Here is an 18,541-nt window from a genome sequence, read left to right on the forward strand (position 1 = left end):
GTTTTTAAATAGTTTATTTTCTTGTGATGTTAAACATGGACGTGTTCACTGGACTCACTGCATCATTTCTGACTTTTATTCCAACAAATTTGTGTGTTTTAAAAAATGTATAGTTTTATATAACCATATACTATAATTATAGGGGGTATAATTTAATATTACAAGTACAGATGTGAAGTGTTTTCTCGCTTTTGCTTGTTCACACTCAGCTATACAGTGACTACTAAACAGTACATAAGACAATTAAAATAGCTCTAACTCAATCAACTAATAAAATGACACTCTTGTATGTTCAAATCTTTATGCAATTTTGCACTATTTGTAGTACTTACCTGACTTACCTAGGATACCTAAGCCCCGAACATAACTTTGTACATGAGATTTTTTTGATACTTTTAAAACTTCACTAAGAAATAACCAAGTCCTATTATATATTTAAAAACCCAATTTTTAATGTATAATGTGGCTCAGTTTTCAAGTTGGTTTTCAAAAGTCTATTTAATTCCTCCTGTTCATAAATGCACTATAGGGATGTCCACCACGTTGCATCAGATACAGCCTCAGGTGGCCACATCCATCAAACACCTGATCTCTACCAAAGACATATGAAACATAACCTTGCTATATTTCACATCGATTTAAAGTATCATTTTGAACTCATGTTGCGCCTTTAGACCCTTATGCAATACCTTCAGTTTCAACAAAATGTACTCTCTTCTACTCTGACTTGGTGTAATAAATGCAATAAACATGCTGGGTAGTTGAAACTGGCTTAAGCAAATACATCTCTGCAAAATTCTCTGTTTTTCATTTGTAAAAGTTAATGCCTTCTCTCTCTTTTGTTTTGTTCCAGGTTTTGTGGAGGCATGGACTGTAACTGCGTCAGTGATCTGCTGCTCCCCCCGGTGCCCGCCCTCTGGACGCCAGGTCGGTACTCTCATCAAAGTTAGTGACATGAAGGCAGGAGACTATTACATCCTTGCTTTTCTGCATCAAATCTGCTTAAAGTTCTTATTTGTAACATTTAAAATCTTTCAACTTATCTTTAAATCTAGTCCTAAGCCACATGTGTAAATCAGGTGAACCCAGACAGCCAAAACAAGCAAATACTTAAGAAGCAGCTACTTCATTATTAAAATTGCATGTTGAAATTCATCCCCAATATTCATCTATTTAAAAAGATTAACCATACACATTCATGTTTGCCAAACAAGTTCAGACTCTGGTAGTAATTGGTTCAATGTGTAATGTATTTACAAGGCTAGTTAGTGCCAGATTCACTTTGGCCTGAGTCAAAAAGCTACTTAACTTCATCTCTGATGGTCATAGAGTTGGCTTTTAAAATTCAGACCTGAGCAGCATCAGTCAGATCTCTCCCAGTGAGCTGTCATCATCCCACTGACCAATCTGTTGAGGCTAGAGGGCATTAGCTCAGACTAACATTGCTCAAGGCACGTGCTGTGATATTAAACACATCATCCCTCACCTCCATCACTCATCAGTCATTCAGACAGTGAACCCCTCCCCCCCCAGACACACACAAACATGCACACACTCCCTGTGAGCAACTGGACAGACAACAGGCATGAACCTCACCCTGCTTCTTCCTCCTCCCCTTTGCCCAGGGATCGCCTTCCCAGAGTGGGCCTACAAGCCCGAGTCGAGCCCCGGCTCCAGACAGATCCAGCTGTGGCACTTCATCCTAGAGCTCCTGCAGAAGGAAGAGTACCAAGGGGTGATAGCCTGGCAGGGAGACTACGGGGAGTTTGTCATCAAGGACCCAGACGAGGTGGCCCGACTGTGGGGGATAAGGAAATGCAAGCCTCACATGAACTATGACAAACTGAGCAGAGCTCTGAGGTATGTGTTCATACGAGATGTGTTGAATGTCAGGCAACCGCACTGTTTGCATCAGATAAATCAGGCTATAACCCTGCGGTTTCCATAAATTGTTTACTCTTGTTGGATTTAATCCCCACTTAACATCTCTCTTTTCCATGTTGGCAAAAATGGAAAGATAAAGGTGGGATTTTTCCTGGGGAACGTCAATACCCTCAATTTCTCCTTATCTCTGGACATCCTAATGGAAAGTTCACCATTGAGCTGCCAAATAAAAAATTCAATAGGGATTTCAAAATTAAGCCCCAGTGTGAAATTGGACTTTTTCAGAACAGCAAAACTACTCGACACTGAACTTGCTGAAGGTGATTAAAACAATGCCACACTCCATACCTTCAGCAGTTTACACCCCCAGCCAGTCACACACAATCTTCTTATGCAAATACCCACTATCCAACTTGTTCCCCTACCCCACCCCCTCCCTCTGCTTTCCTTCGGCCTCTCGTTAATGGGGACTGTCGTCAGAGTTTAATTGTTATGAATTGGCTGGGGCCACAATTAGCCTTCTTAATTAGCCTCACTTAATTGCTCAATTAAGGGCCATGGCACAATTGCCACGCAAAGCAAAACATGTACACATCATTGCACTGGGCTCAGCCAGTGTGGATACATGCAGATATGTACACGCTGCTGTGTTTGTTGATATAGTGTGCCTGCATAATGAGCTCACCACTATTTAATGCTGAGGTTGTCTCATGAATTCTGTGTTTAGCACGCTCACTGTGGCTGCAATCACACAAAGGAGTCCAAAAAGTCCACAAGGAAACCATCTCCAAGATTTAAACTTGTATTTCACAATAAGACATCTGCAGGTTTTTTTTAATTTGTCGCATCCCGCTTCGCCCCCACCCCCTACGCTCCTCCACCTGAGCACTCAGCTTTTACCTGGGCCAGATGGCTCCATTTTTTTCCTTTGCTGCCGATCAACGTGGCATCCTGGCAGATTGTACATTGTGACACCTCTGTGGGTGGCAAAGGAAACTGGTATGATGACGACCTGACATGCCCAGCGGGAGACACTGGGGGTCGTTACCATGGAGACCTCTCTTGCTGTCCCACCTCTTTGTGAATGTGCTTTGCTATTGGAAACGGTGATGTTTTTTGGTGTCATGTCAAATGGTGTCATTCCGACAAATTTCTAATTTTCTGGAAACAAAAAAGTCTCGAGCTCATCTGATAGTGTAACGTGATGCTCACATTATTTCTTGAATTGATAAATAGTCCTGTGCATAATGAAAGCAACATTTACTTCTTGTGTAGTATGTCTGTGTGAGAGGTTCAAACGAATTTAGATTTTGGGGGGTTTTGAGGCGGGGGGTGGGGGGTGATAATTGCTGAATATAAAATTCACTTTACAAAACCATATTGTATTGAATAGAGGCAGCCAGACATGAATTGATTTGAGAAAGGAGGAGATGAATAAAAACACTGGGAAATCAGCACAGCTCTTGCCTCACAGCACTGAAGTTGTTTATACTTTACTTATAGTGATGAAACACAAAACCTTGATGTGTATTATATTAATCCTTCCCACCTCTTTTCCTTTTCCTCTTCCTTTTTCGTTTATCACTTCACTCCATCCCTCCATCAATATTCTCTCCCGCTCCTTTGCAGGTATTACTACAACAAGCGTATTTTGCACAAAACCAAAGGGAAGCGTTTCACCTACAAGTTTAACTTCAGTAAGGTTGTGCTGGTGAACTACCCCATCCTGGACATGGCCAGCTCGCCCTTCTTCCTTGCCCAGAACCATTTCAACGGGGGCTCCACCACACCAGACTGCAGCCCAGAGGTACACAGGGTAGGATGGAGGGTTTGTGAGAGGGGGTGGATGGGTAAAAGGATATATGCTGTATGCAAGTAGTAGATTTAGTAGCATATAAATACAAAATTGTGTGCAAAATGTGAGAAATCATACCTATGTATGTTCAAATTGTGTCTCTATAGCAGGTAATAAAAAGAACTAGCATTTTAAAACAGAGGGAATTAAAAAAAAGCCAAACCTTAAACAAAGAAAAATGATGAAATATAGCAGGACACCGCACTCTGCTTCCTTAAATTTGTATCAACAAAAATTTAATTCAGGTAACTGAAAACCATTCAACTCGAGCTGTTATATTTCTCAGGCACCTGCTGTGCATTCCCCCTTTTTTGCAAAAGAATGGTGGTATTCATCGTAGCTATCTTTTATTCACTCCGTCTAATGGGGGTCATAATAGACTACAGTTTACTTATTATTTGCCCTAAGAGATTGTAAAATTTTTACAGAGATAAAATGTGTCAGAACACAAAAAAAGATGGAGGCGTGAACAAAAATGTCCTAATTTGGTTAAAAAAAAAATAATGTTATGACTTTACTTGTGTTTATAAGATATTTAGAGATTTTTCTTTCTTTCTTTTTAATGGAAAAAAAATCAATTTCTGCGTTTCAGATTCTATACTAAATTATAGATGTGGCTGCACAAATTGATAAAGAAGGCTATTTTTTTGACTTGGGTATAAGTGCTGGTGTGCAGATAATTTTATTTTAGATGACTAATGTCCTAGAAAGTACAAGTAACTTGAAAGTACAGTAAGAGAGAATCATTCATCAATTGTCTGTGCCGTCCTTAAGATGGGGATAAGGAGACGCGAGCTCTGAAGGAGACCGTGGAGGGGGGACGGTTTTAACTTGCCCTTAAAACAAAAGAAGACGTTATCCCCTCTTTCTCTCATCCCTGTCTCCTATGGCGTATCCATCTGTCATCGATTGAAAATGAAAGAAATAGAAAGCAAAGGGGTCGCGTCAGATCAGATCAATGGCGGGTCATTAATGCGGTTTGTTAAGCAACGCAGATCTCGCAGCTTGGGAGTACAGTCTCGCCTTTCAAACTTGGGGCTGCAGGGTGACAGATACTACTGATCCGCAATCACGCTAGGGGGAAAAAGAAATCCCCCCGTGTCCCCTTGATTCCTAAGATTAAACTGTTCCACTTATTTTACCTCTTCTTTGCAAATTTTAGACAGAAAAAAATCTACGCACTCACTGACACGCACGCAGCTGCCCTACTTCTAAATGGATGATATTCTCTCACATCTCACTGCTATTCGTCCTGTGTCCCTTTACACAAGCTGGCCCACAATCCCTCTTTCTTCTTTTCATTTATCCTTTGTGCCCACAATCTTAATCATTGGTCTCCATTTGACTTTGTACTTTTCCTCCCTTTGAGTCTCTGAGCCCGTGCGTCCTCCTGCCTCCTGTTTTTTTTACCCCAAGTCCCATGGCTTCCCTTTTTATCCTGTCCTTGCTGCGACTGTGTCACTGTTTGCATCACACTCTGCAGGGTGCTGCTGTCAACATATGACTTTACCCAGCAAAGTGCAGCAGCATCATAAAGGCAGATTTGTAGGAATATGTGTGCCGTACGCAAGCTTTTTTTATTATTATTTTTATGGTACAAACTCATCTCTAACCTCCTTTTCTACTCTTTGTTTGTGTCTCTTTCTGCCGCTCAGGCCATACAGTCCTTGTTTCCTCGTTTGCCAGACACCAGCAGAGGAACCTCCCTTTTCGATCGGGGGACCACAGCACCAGGACCTGAAGGGGACAAACTGAGACTGGACTCATTTCCTTTCCTAAGTTCAGGTGAGCAGAGAGAATGACAAAGTTGGTCAGATACGTGCATGAAGAAAAATACACTTATATATATATATATATATATATATATATATATATATATATATTTATATATATATTAGTGTATGATTGGCAGTGTACAAACAAAGGGAGGAGGAGAAGGTAGCAATGTAAGGAGAGCAGAGAGAGAAATGAGGATACAGTGAGGCATGAACATTTATTGTTAAAGGAAATAAGAGAGATGGCTGTCCCATAGCAGTCTACAGTGAGACTGTGCTCCAGGTGAGAAAGGCCAGGTTAGCTGGTGAATTATGCATGTCAGCTGTAGTGAGACACAAGTCGAGGGCTGGAGAAATCATCCACTTTTTCAGGGTAACTGTTCACATTTGTCCCCTTCTATCTCAGAAAGTGAGTTCAGCCAAACACAGCACGGAAGTGTCATTGTTTGCTTGACTGATGGCACGCATGCACAAATGCATTTCGTTTGCAATCTCTGCACACGCATAAGAAGGTATACGAATCTGCAGAGCTCGAGAGGTAGTGTGTAAACAGACTCACTCACACACAGATGCAATTCTCATCCCAGAACCAGCACCCTCTCCCTCCTCCCTATTCTGTTTGTCCTCAGGTCCTATTCCCCCCTTCTTCCCTTCTCACCCTCCTCTCCCTCCCATGTGTCCCCGCTGTCCTAATCCCTTCCCAGGCAGGAAGGCCCTAATTGAGGGTGCAGGCTTCAGTTTGTGGCCTGTGGGCGCCCATTACTGTGTTTTCATAAGCAAGTGAGGCCTGCCTGACTGATTCAATATTCATGTGTCTGCCAGCTACTCCTGGCCCAGCACGCAGAGACTTCACCACTGTCAAATTAGCCCTGCATAGTAAATAACAGAGTGAAAGAGAAAAAGAGAGTGAGAACGGCTGGGAGAGAGGTGGAGGGTGCAGCAGAGAGAGAATCTTTGAGTCGGTTGTCATTTGGAAGGAAGTAGACTAGGTTGAGAGGCAATGCATTTGTTTGTTCATTAAAATTGTATTCCTGCATCACCTCAAATTTGCCCCCTCGCTCTGTTATCAAGTGATGCTTACAAGGAACCGAATTCAAATACGCAACGCAATTTGCTGCACCATAAGTGTTTTTTGCTTAATTTGAAATGATATCATGACATGTCAGAGCATTGCGGGGACAAATGTCGACATTATTTCTCAGTGACTGGTTTCACCGCAATGATGCGCAATCAAAACAGAAGCAGAGTCACTTCACATATTTCTTTTCTTTTAAATATACAAGGAAATGATAAGCCGTTTGGAAGACGGGAACTCTTCTTAATTGTTTTTCACTGCAGTGGAGAATCTTTGTGTTCACATCTGGTTTGCAGCGGTGTGAAGTGGGTGTACTACACAGTACCGGCATGCATAAATGAACCATCAGGTTTTGTGTTGAAAGCAGCCGTGCCAGAATTAGCCCCTGTGGCTCCTGATTAGAATTGCTAATACCACTGACTATAATTAGTGAACATTCTTGGATGTTGTATGTCAGGAAACCTTTGCCCCTTCTGAGAGCTAACCTCCATCTCTGGATTTTCTCTGTCCTAGGTGCACCGTGCTATTCAAAACCCCCGTCCCTGCTGGGCCCGTACCCTCGCAACCCACCCTTTGACTACCCCTGGGGCTTCAACCCCTACCTCCCAGGGGCCTTCTCTCTCAACAACTGCCCCAAACTGCCCCCTGGCTCCCTCTACCCCTCCCAGTTTTACCCCAACCCCTTGCAGAGCAGCCTTTCACAGCTGCCTCACCCCTTCTCCTCCCTGCTCCCGCCTGGAGAGGCAGGTGGGGGTGAGAGGGGAGCAGCGGGGCAAACTGGCGGGACAAATGGCACAGCGGGTGGTCAGACGGCCAGACTCTGCCTGCCGCCGTACCAGGGCAGCCTGTCGATGGGTCGGACAGACATTGGCAGCGGGGTGACACTGGGAGAAAGGGTGGAGCCCAATCCTCCGGGTCTCGGGTTGACCTTGGGCCTGGGAGCGGTCAGCTTAGGAGCTGGGACTGGGACAGACCAGCAGAGCCCCACAGAGAGAAGAGGAGGGGTGAAGCAGGACCCAGAGTCAGACTCAGACCTGGAGATAACAGATCTGAGCGACTGCAGCTCGGACAATGAAAACGAGCATGAATTTGGCATTCGGAAGGAATCCAGCCATGCGAACCGATCACAGCTTGTGTTAGATGGGAAGAAAGGAAGCGTGTTGCCTCCCATCTCCTCTCTTCCTCCACCAGTGTCCCCACATCCACTCAAGAGCCTGATGCCCATTACTCCTCCTCCCCCATCCCTGCCTAGGTCACTCTCACCTTCCATGGCTCTGCATGAAAGACACAGGGAGACAGAGACTCTCAAACTGATACATAGCTAAGACATTTTCTGATGTGTCCACCATCTTGCCAGTCTATGGTCTGATAACTCTCTTTTTCTCTCCTTTTGTTTCTCTGAGATGAATTTTCCACTTTAAATCATCAGATCTTTTCCAGCCCTTTTCCAGGAATGGCAGTTAACTTCTTTTACTTCTAAAACTGCAGTTTTCCTGTTTGCTGGGCAAGTTTTGAGCTTGCCAGCAGTCCATTACACTGCTGATTCATCCATCTTAGAATATATGGGGTGTACAGTTCTTAGAGTGTCGGCTGTCTCGTCCTTTTTATTTTGATCTCTCGCACCAAATGGTTTGTAGATTTGCTTTATGCATTGCCAGCACTAGTCTACAATTTGCTGTCTGCAGCTGAGCTACGAAAGAAGGCATCGAGGTGGGAAATTACAACACAGCAATTCCTGCCTTGACAAACATTAACAAACAACATCCCTAAACTAACAGAACAACAAATGATGCTCAGATCGATCCAATTTTACAGATTTGTCCTGTAATTCTACAGATTTAGACTATAAATAATTACTGTGGCTTTTAAGACATGGTCAAATACTGCCACCTAGTGGTCCTTTCACTCAACGTCGTTTTCAAAGAACTGCAAGTGTGTAAGTGAAGCTACTGCCCTGAGTTCATTTTGCACTGTTTTTTAAAATATATATATTGTTTATTGTGGGTTAATTTAAATGTTAACAATCCATCTGTTCAATAGTGCTAACTGTGACAGTCTGTGCGTATTTACTTTGTCTTGGTGCACATTTTCTAACAGGAAAGAAAAAGAGAGCAGGAGGGAGCTGGACCAATCTAGAATTTGTATGAATATTTCTGTATATATTTTAATATTGTGTACATGACATTTAATTATAATTCACTATGATAAGATTTAGCTGTATTGTTGTGATTTTATTCAGTATTTAAACATGTTGGAAAATTATAAGCTTAGGTGTATCAAAATTGAAATTATTAATGGCAGAAGATCTGCACTCTGAAGACTTTTTTTTAATGTTGAGGACAGAGCTCACGTTGGGATTTGTCTCTGATTTCCTCAACCCCAGTTAATTGTGCCCTTTGGTCATTTTGTTCTTGCCAGATGCCCAGTGTACAAACCCTTTGGGTTCAAAAACATGCCGGCAGACTTATTTTTCTAGTTAGCATTCACCCAATGTTCCTGTACTGTAATTAATCTAATGTGAATAATATTGGTCTTTGCATTTTCTTCTTTAAATCCTCCCCCCAAAATCTGTTTTGATTATTTTTCAATCGATTCTTTTTGTCCATGCCAGCAGCAGAGCAATTTGTTTTGCTTGAGGACACTAAACAGTGGTGGTGGGGGGGGGGATACTTACAAAAAAACTGTACCTTTCCTCTCCCCAGATCTTATGACCAACATCCTTTCTACACCCCTGTTTCTCAGCGTGGAGTGAACAGTGAATCATATTGTACAGTTTCATAGCCTTTATGCCGATGGTTTGTCAAACAGTGGCAGTATACCGATTATTTGTGAAAGCTCTATTGTAAAGTTAATGTAAAACTCTATGTTTGTTGAGTTGCTGCGGGAAAGGCCTCCAGTCACCTCCACAGGAAGAACACTAACAACTGTAAATACTATTTCCTCGTGTGTGTGTGTGTGTGTGTATGTGTGTACACATCCAGAAATGACAGTGCAGTGGTTTTACCTGTCATCTTTCTTTGTTTTACTGTAAAGAGGAAAAATGGAAAGTGCAAAAAGAAGAAAAAGAGTAATATCTTCAAAAGCAATAAATATTATTCTGGATAGCGGACTGTTGACTGTGTTGTTGAAAAGATTTAAAAGATACGGGTGCTTCATACATCACAATTCTGACACAATCTGTGGAATTCAGGTAGTCAGTGAAAAGAAATATTATATTATATTATATTATATTATATTGACACCAATAATGATGCAATAATTACACATGCAGAAGTTGTTATCACCATTTTGATGTATATTTTAATGTTTTATATATGCCACTTAATGATAGGAAACATATTCTATTCAGGGAATGTAAAATTTTAAAACTGTTTGTTTGCCATCTACAAAAAAAAGGGGGGATTTATAAAGCATTGCGTAATAGCACAAATCATACTGAGGCACTTTCAATGAACCTCATAGTATTACAGAGAGGAATTTATTACTCGCACTTAAGCTCAGTCAGCATGTGAAAAATATTTTAAAGAAAAAACGCCTCACAATCAAACAAGAAACGTCACTGTGCTTGTGATGATCACTGTTACTCACTAGACAAAACATTTGTAATTGTCATTATCAACTGTAACTAAATTTGTTTGACAAATACACAAGGAGTGGGGCTGCAGAAATAGAGGGTGAGTCTTTTAGAAAGGCGTGCAACAGAAAATAGTAACATCATCATTAAAGTTCAGATCATTTAATGTATATGTGGCATCCACGTCATGTGTACATCATTTGTCACCAAGCGCTTAGGCCTCACTACTTTTCTACATTAATCCAGGGAGAGACTAAACTAATTTTCACAGAAGTTTGTCAACCTGGAAAAAGATTTAAAGGTCAAAGAGAATTTATAAGCTGACACAGTACAGGTAGAGACATGTATTATTGATTTAGCGGTCAATTTGGAGACACTATTTGCATCTACAATGTGTTCTTTCAGACTAGTGACACAAAAAATTCCCAAATACACATTTAAGGGTTTATTTTGCTACAATTTTTTTTATTCATGTAACACAGTGCATATTAATCAGACATTATATTTGTATATGTAAACACTTTACTCATGTTACAAGAAACAGTTGCCTTAATGTAAGAAAAAAAACAAATCTTCTAAATCTTTATTGTTAGATATATTTGGAACGTTTGCCCTTTTTATCTCAGGGTCAAAAAATCTCAATGTAGAGCAAAATAAATACTTAAATATTCATTCAGTCAGTCAATATACACACACACACACATATATATATATGTGTGTGTGTGTGTGTGTGTGTGTGTGTGTGTGTGTGTGTCGTTAGGTGTAGATTTGTTGCCTGGTCGTTATCATATTTCTCCACAGTGTGGCGCCAGAAGGCTGGAAAATAAGTGAAGCATCGAGAAAACCAGGGAGAAAAGTTTTTTGAGAGTTCAAGTCTGTAAAATATTAATAATTCATATTAATACTTAATTTCCCGCAGACATAGTTCCTTCAGACATTTCTGATTTCTTAGCTTCGCAGTAGTGAAGATATTTTTTTTCTAAGCAGATACAGAGATTGACACCATCCTACATATCAATAATTTATGCTTTACACTGTCGGTCTTTGTTCAGAACATAATACACATTTTTAGAAAGAAAAAACTGTTTTGTTTTTGCTGCAACATTAATTATAAAAGAAAACTGAAGACGAATGGGTTTAACAGGTTTCATGTAAGTAGCGGACTGGCTAAGTAAACAATAGACAGAGGAAGGGTTTCATTTTGTATTGTGTTAATAACACTTTTTGGGTATCTCATCTAGATATTTCTAAATGGTAGTAAGCGAATTCGCCCATGTTTACACAAATATAAAGGGTCCATAAACACCGTGCTAATAAAATTCTCTTGTGTTGCAGAGAATAGGCTCTTAATGGGGACAGGTTACTGTGTAACACAGTGCGGAAACAAGCCGTTTGTTGGGGTTACTGTTACGTTTTTATATAACATTCAAACCTTAAAACACACATAAATTGACAAAAAGTTATAATATTGCCACTTTTATTTATTGCGTACTCGATAATTTTGAAGCGGTACACTGTAACTTCCCCCCCTCGCGGTTAATCACTCAGTTTTTTTATGTGTACTTCCGCGTACAATGTTATTTTTTTTCTTCCCACTGACACACGGCAACTTCGAACAGGAAACCTCTTAGACGTCTCGCCTGTCGTTTTCTCTGTATTTACGGGTAAGTACACCATTCATAATGTTCACGTGCTTGTGAACATTATCACGCTTTTGGACTTTTACGGGTTTCAGTGCTATAGTTTAAGTAGTTTTTGGCTATTTGTTGGCGCTGGCTTTCCCCCCCATACAGCCAGAGCGGCAGACGATAGCGTCCGCATACAGGAATGCTGTGCTCGGCTCACTGCACGACATCTCGTCCTCTGCGGTCAAAGCCCAGCTGCAGACGATTTTATTCAACATTTTGGCCATTTTCAGTAGCACTGGGATAGCCACAGGTTTATTTTGTGAACTTGTTTAACAAAGGCATGGGAGTAACAGGGGAAAGAAAAAAGAAAAGAAAAAAAACTTAAGGTAGCAAACTTGTCTTTGTGTATTTTTTGGCAAAGCCATCGAAATTTTATACGACTGTCCCCCGTTTCGGTTTAGTCCAAACTACAAATCACTTTAATATTCTCAAAGGGAGTTATGTTTTGTATTGAGCTAGTCAGTGGGAAGTTTATAGCTTGTGACCTTGAGAATTTTATGTATTTTTTTTCTTATCTTCTTTGAAATAGTATCTTTATGAAATGTATCATATGGGTAATCTGGTTGTTACAGCTATACCGTGTGAACCTGTGTGTATTTTACCTCATAAATGGTTTTATTATATCCAGCCTGTGATGCAAGGATACACACACATACAAAAAAGACTCTCAGCACATTACAGAGGCTTAGGAAACCACTACCAGATCAATTTCTCTGTTTTCCTCTCATTTATTTGTCGACACTTTTTTCTCACAACATGAAAAGTAGCATCTGTCTTATCCCTCCCAGTTTTTTCCCCCTCCCCCTTTGCTTCCTGTTTCTATATAACTCACTTATCAGATCGGCCTATAGACTGGGGGTCTCAATGCAGACAAAGTTCAATAATTAGTGTCTGTATGTAATTGATTGCCAGTGGTGATGTTTTTTCTCTCACCAAGTGCATTGCCTGTGCAAAACAGGCAACAGTTTCCTGTGCTCACAGGAAACTATAATTACTGTACATCTAGTGGTGCATCTAGTGCAGCTTCAGTATCTCATGCTACCCTAGACAGAGGATGCTAGGGTAGTGTGGGCTGTGCATGCCAGTAAGCTGTAAGTTAGTAATTGGTCCTCAAAGAAAAACGGTTGCTTTTAAACAAGTTGTCAGGGCAGTTTGTTATCCAGGCTTTTTTTTTTTTTTTTAAGTCACCAATCATGAGCTCAGTCAAAGCCATCTTAGAATCACCCTAAATTTTGATGATGCTTATTGCCCATTATTTGACTCTGCCTGTGTGGTAAGGGCGTTGGAGCTGGCAGTTTTAGAGACTGTGACTTGTTCCCAGTCAGCCGCTGCACCCCAGAGGCCCCATGTGAAGCAGGCTCTGCCACTTCCTGTTACGCTCTGTTAGACTAGAGGTGCACTGCACTTGTCATCTCTTTCTCTCGCTACATTTTACAAGTGCAGGCTTGTCTGGAGCCCAAAGGCTGCCTTCTCTTCCTTTTTAAAGGAGTGTTGGCTATTTAATCTGAGTTGCTGCGCTGCTCTCTCCCTCTCTTTCTTCCACTCTCTATTGTTTTAGACCTACATAAACTCAGCCACATCCCCTCTTTCTTAGTGAGGGGGAAGATAAACTCAGGATATCGCTACAGTGAGCCATTTTCAGTTGTTGTTTAGCCTATGTGAGCGATACCAAACAACTGGAATGACGGGTAATGCACTTTCAGTGGAACAGCCAGCAGCTGTCCTAAGGGCCTGGTGGTGTATTGCTAGCACAATAATAATTTACTGTACTTGGGCTCTGACTTCAAAGGGAGCACAGGTATTCTTCTCTGGCTGAAGATAATGAGAGATGGAGTGGACTCGCTGCTATTCTCTCTGTGAGTCAGAAATCTCCTGATTCCTCCTGAATGAGCTCACTAGGTGAGGTGGGGTGAAGTTCCAAACAACTGTGTGAGATGGTGAACAGGAAGGTGCTCATGCTCTTACGCGCGTGTGACATGAGTTTTTGTGAAACCACAACATATGACCTCTGATCAAGGCACAACACTATTGTGTCATTGTAACTACTTCTGCAGTGGTTTGCATGGATCTCTCATACAGCAATAACAGCACCGATTTGTTGGCTGCATAGATATAATGTTGTAGCTTCTTTGCATAGTTTTTCTTGTTGTTTTTGTTGTTGTTGTTGTTGTTGTTGATTTTGCACGGTTGTGAAATTGTACCTGTACCTTTTTGTTTCATTTGCATAAAGAGAAAAAGGAGGCACTTTGCAACATCATATTTTTATTCTTGGACTTTGCTTGTGTAGCTTTGCGTGATTCACAGTTCAGACTAAAGTTGTGTCTTCTTGTACTGGGCTTCAGTGCAGTCTCTCTCTCTACATCCACCCCTGAGCAACACATTTCAGGACCTATCTATTTCTGACTGTCTTCTGATTGGCAGTCTCTTGCAAACAAATGATTTGAACAGTAGGTGGGTTGGGCTGCAGTGCTTACAGGTTGACCATATTATTAGGGGTTATCAGTGCTCGCTGAAAGGAAATGTTTAGACCAGTCTCACGTTGTGAGCTTTTGCCTCCGCTGAATCATTTGCATATATGCTCATGATTAATATGAGCATCCATCATTGTAATGGCGTATATGTGTCAGAAAATAGGAAAGAGCGTAATAGAGAGCGAGCAGTATGTTTCTATCAGTATTTATGGTGCCTATGTGGCCTACATGTGGGAGTTCCCCTTTAATTGAGTAATACATTATTCATGTGTCATTATGGCTTTCCAGCATAGACCAGAATGCATCTGTTCTGGGCTTCTTCTGTGTTTTTACTTGGCTTGTCTTGGTTTTTTTCACCTGTTAAGTTCCGTCTTCCCTCTGCTGTCATTTATGTTCTGCTCACACTGCATGTGCTCGAAGTGGATTTGCAACTTATGAGTCATATGTGTGCAGCAGTGATGTCCCGCCACAAATGAAGCACCCCTTTTGATTTCAAAATGAATGCAGCACGAATCCTTATGAGCTTTCTGACCGGTGATAGGAGTTTTTTGTGCAAATTCAGCCTTGTCTCCAGGAGCTTAAGCGTCTCATATGAAAAAGGGAGAAAATGGAAAGACTTACATCTATCTGTCCAAATGTGAGTCAGACGGACTGGCTGGAAGGCCGATGTGACAGGGGGTGAGGGAGTGAAGAAGCAGAGAATGAGCTCTTTCATTTGAGGGTCAGAGTGGAAAAAGCGAGACCAGACTCCACTCTTATGTTTACTCTCGAGGAGTGAAAGATGGTGGGGGCTTGGTGGGGTGAAAGGTCCTCCAGTCAAGTGTGTGGAGACAGTGTGTTGACTGTGTGTTAGCACACAGCTCTTTACAAACAATCGTTCATCCTGTGTTATACAATAAGTCATCATTTCCATTGTCATTTTAAATAATGGCAACTTCTATATTTATATTTTGATTACACTGTTCCACTGCTAGTCTACCCTACATAATGTATTACTTTTAACTGTGATGTTTGGTGCACATTTAGCCTTACAGCTTCATACATGTTCAAGGGAAAAATTAAAAAGGGAAAAAGTGAGAAATCCCAGAAAAAGCAAGAGGAGAGGATGAGGGATTCGTCTTTTATGCTGGCTAGGTAGTTGGATAGTTTTCACACACAGAAATGTGGCGCTGAACTTGAAGCATTCCTTGTGAAGTACCGGTACACTGGAAGATTATTATTGTGACATACCGAAAATAATTCAGATACCTCTCCTAATACATGGAGCTTATTCTTAGAGCTTTATCTATCGACCTTAAAAATAGGCCCCTGATAAAAGTAGTAGCATTGCAACTAAGTGTTCCTATTATTAGGAGTGTTATAGTATAGCATTGTTTATGTTAATTGGAAATATTTAAAAAATGAAATATTAATTTGTTGTTTTGTTAATGACAGAGCCCAACTGATACAGGAGACTGACACCGATATTTAGAGATTTAAAGAATGAGATATTAATTTATATCAGCCAATGTTTTTTTTTCTTTCATACACATGAAAGATAAACATTTATTTATTCCTTTACACTCTTTCCAACTCTGCCGGGATCAGGTTGTTGTTGTGTTTGTGGTGTTCCAAACACTTGTGTTTCCATCAGCGAAGTTGCCCTTTTGAGGACAAACTATGCAACATCAACTCTTATAACATTACTGAAGGGTGTTTCTTCCATTTCTTATTTACTTTTTAAATTTGAATTTATGAGTGTTTTAACATCCACATACCTGTGTTGATTTCATTGACCAATAGTTTTCGTCATTTTTTTTCCTGACAATGCAAGACAAGACGATAGCTAAATGAAAACTAATGCACAAAGGCAAAAATTATGATGAAATGTGTCGACACTTTCCTCAACTAATAAAAATGCAACTAAACTAATTTAGCTGTACAGAAAGGTGGGACAAGTTTGAAAGTGATCCAATCAGAAGTAATATAGTGCAGTAAAGTTAGATGCACACATCTGATATGCCGCCGACAAACAAGGTGGCGGTGGGGGCGGAGGAGGTGGTTTCTCAAGAAAACATGGCAAAATGTCAGCACTTGAGAGGAAGAGCAGAAATTTCACAGCTGATGTGAAGGGAAAGATGATGCTTTGTAAACTGAGTGGAGCCACTCTCCACTTTAGTCAAAAGGTTATGACTAAAACTAAATTAAAAAAAAAAAATAACTGTCAAAATTAACACTGTTAGATTAGCAAAAGTTAAAATCATTGGAGTGCATCGGCCGACTGATACAGTGGTGGCTCTATACATGCAGCTCTAGTTAATAACACATATAATTATATCTTAACTAAACCAGCCCCAATGACTAGCTAACCATTGTATCTGGTTGTATTTTCACAATTCACATTTTGCTTTTTGTAGCTTTTAAAATTTCCTTCATTTATCGTGATATCATCATCATTCATTCCTTTGGCTGTGTTTACGATATGGTAAAAATCTTTGGAGACAGGTCAATTTTCAGTAATGAATAATTCAATAATCCGTTTAATGTATGGTCTATAAAAATTTAAAAAGAAGTGCATTATTTCACTATGGTTGGCAGCTTTGAGGGTGCTCTTTATACTGTGCTCCAGTTTTTCCATCCAGTGTTTCCATTTTTAACTGCAGTCCTAGCAGTGAAAAATGGAAACCTTTCTCCAAAGTTGGAGTTGATGTATTTCAAAGGTTATTTTGCCAGCAGGCTTTTAATGTAAGAGCTCTGTATAGTGAGAGAATCGGATCAAAATATGACCCAAGTTACACTTTTTTAGAGGTAGCATACAGCATGAGATAATCCACTAAATATCCAGTCGCAGTTCTGCAGATTCTTCCATTTGGTTTAGACAAGGGCATTGGTCGTGTGGATCATAGTACACCAGACAACCATTTTCTCATTGCGGTTCACCAGAAAATTTACCTATGCCAGTCTCACATTGGTTCAGTTGGACATCACACAAGCTTCTTACTAGGGAACTAGCATGTAATGTTAGTTGAGTAATGTTTAGAAAGGTTCAAGGCTACAGTGCATATGTGAAAGAAGGAAAATATTTGTGTTGGCAAAATTGGAGCCAGTGAATATTGGCATCTGTGTCTTAAAAAAAGGCACAAGAACCAGAATCTCTAGCTGAATGACTTGTAACTAATTTGGAGACTGGATTTTGACAAGAAAGAAGACTGTGGGGATATTTGCAGTCCTGCTGCACTCTTTTCATTTTGTTCTTTCTTTTTTCTTTTTTTTTAAACTGCAGCCACACTTTGAGAAATATTATTTCTCAACATGTGTATTTCATTACTGGCTATAGCCTCCCAAATGTATTGTCAGTCAGTGTTTGCTTTAAGTTTTTGAGGCTTTGATTCACACTAGAGTTAAGTTTTGAGATAAAAAATGGGTTATATTGATAACTGTCAATAATATTGACATATCAATTCACACTTGAATAACTGTGTTCTTAGAAAAATGTTGCATTGCCAACCATGAGAATGATGTTTGAAGCATCCTGAACCAAGGTGCGCCTGTGTGCAAGTACACAAGCATTTTTTGGCAATGTTAACCTCAGAAGCTTTGAATCTGGGCAGGCTAAATTCCTTCCAGAAATATTCATCCTGTTCCCTGGCATTTTTGGCTTTGTTTGGTATGGTCTTAAAATCAGCAGCAAACGAACCTACAGTGGACACACTAATGCACGCAACAGACTTGTGAATTAGTCGGGAGTTGTTTTGGTCCGAAAATGCTAATCAAAGATGTCTGTGTTTGGTTTTTAGCAATTACTGCTCCACAAACACACACACACACACACACACACACACACACACACACACACACACACACACACACACACACATGGAAGCAGTTAGGACAAGCTGGAGGTTCACTGTGAGCTGCCAATCCATGCCAGTCGATTTGCCTCAGCCTATCAACTGTTTCCATGAAGCCAGTGACCTCTATATGGGGATAAGGTGAGAGAGAGGGGATGGGGCGTTTTTGGCTAGGAAAGTGAAGTATGCTTTAGCTCTGAGGAGCAACAAGAAAATGAATCAAACGTCTGTTAAGCCTTCATGAATATGTGTGCATGAGGACATGGAGGGGAGGTTGTAGCTCTCGTTATATGGGATACCTTGTTAACCTCTTTAAACTAACAAACACTGAGGATTATTGCGCTGAGAGTTGGTTGGGGGGTTCTGTCCAGCATCATTAAAAACCTCTG

The 18,541-nt window shown here is 40.6% G+C and overlaps 2 protein-coding genes across 10 annotated transcripts in view; both read left to right on the forward strand.

Moving 5' to 3' along the window:
- Positions 1-9,696, forward strand: part of erfl1 (Ets2 repressor factor like 1) — a 48,743-nt gene extending 39,047 nt beyond the window's left edge. For 2 of the 3 annotated variants that reach the window (XM_084944835.1, XM_084944834.1), the window contains exons 3-7: positions 854-927; positions 1,626-1,860; positions 3,514-3,700; positions 5,395-5,524; positions 7,103-9,696. In XM_084944835.1, the coding sequence (XP_084800961.1) occupies positions 867-927; positions 1,626-1,860; positions 3,514-3,700; positions 5,395-5,524; positions 7,103-7,914 (1,425 nt within the window). In that variant the 5' untranslated portion in view covers positions 854-866 and the 3' untranslated portion in view covers positions 7,915-9,696. The remainder of the gene's footprint in view (positions 1-853; positions 928-1,625; positions 1,861-3,513; positions 3,701-5,394; positions 5,525-7,102) is intronic. The other variant, XM_084944836.1, reaches the window with a different exon arrangement.
- A 1,895-nt stretch (positions 9,697-11,591) lies between these two features.
- Positions 11,592-18,541, forward strand: part of arhgef1 (Rho guanine nucleotide exchange factor (GEF) 1) — a 39,049-nt gene continuing 32,099 nt past the window's right edge. For 4 of the 7 annotated variants that reach the window (XM_084943560.1, XM_084943564.1, XM_084943565.1 and 1 more), the window contains exon 1: positions 11,597-11,827. The gene's annotated coding sequence lies outside the window, so the exon portion shown is untranslated. Of the gene's footprint in view, positions 11,828-18,541 lie in introns of all 7 variants that reach the window. The other 3 variants (XM_084943567.1, XM_084943566.1, XM_084943562.1) reach the window with 3 other exon arrangements.

The sequence above is a fragment of the Perissodus microlepis genome, chromosome 11 (assembly GCF_051167445.1).
Source record: "Perissodus microlepis isolate ML-2025 ecotype Zambia chromosome 11, ASM5116744v1, whole genome shotgun sequence".
In the NCBI taxonomy this organism is placed as follows: Eukaryota; Metazoa; Chordata; class Actinopteri; order Cichliformes; family Cichlidae; genus Perissodus; species Perissodus microlepis.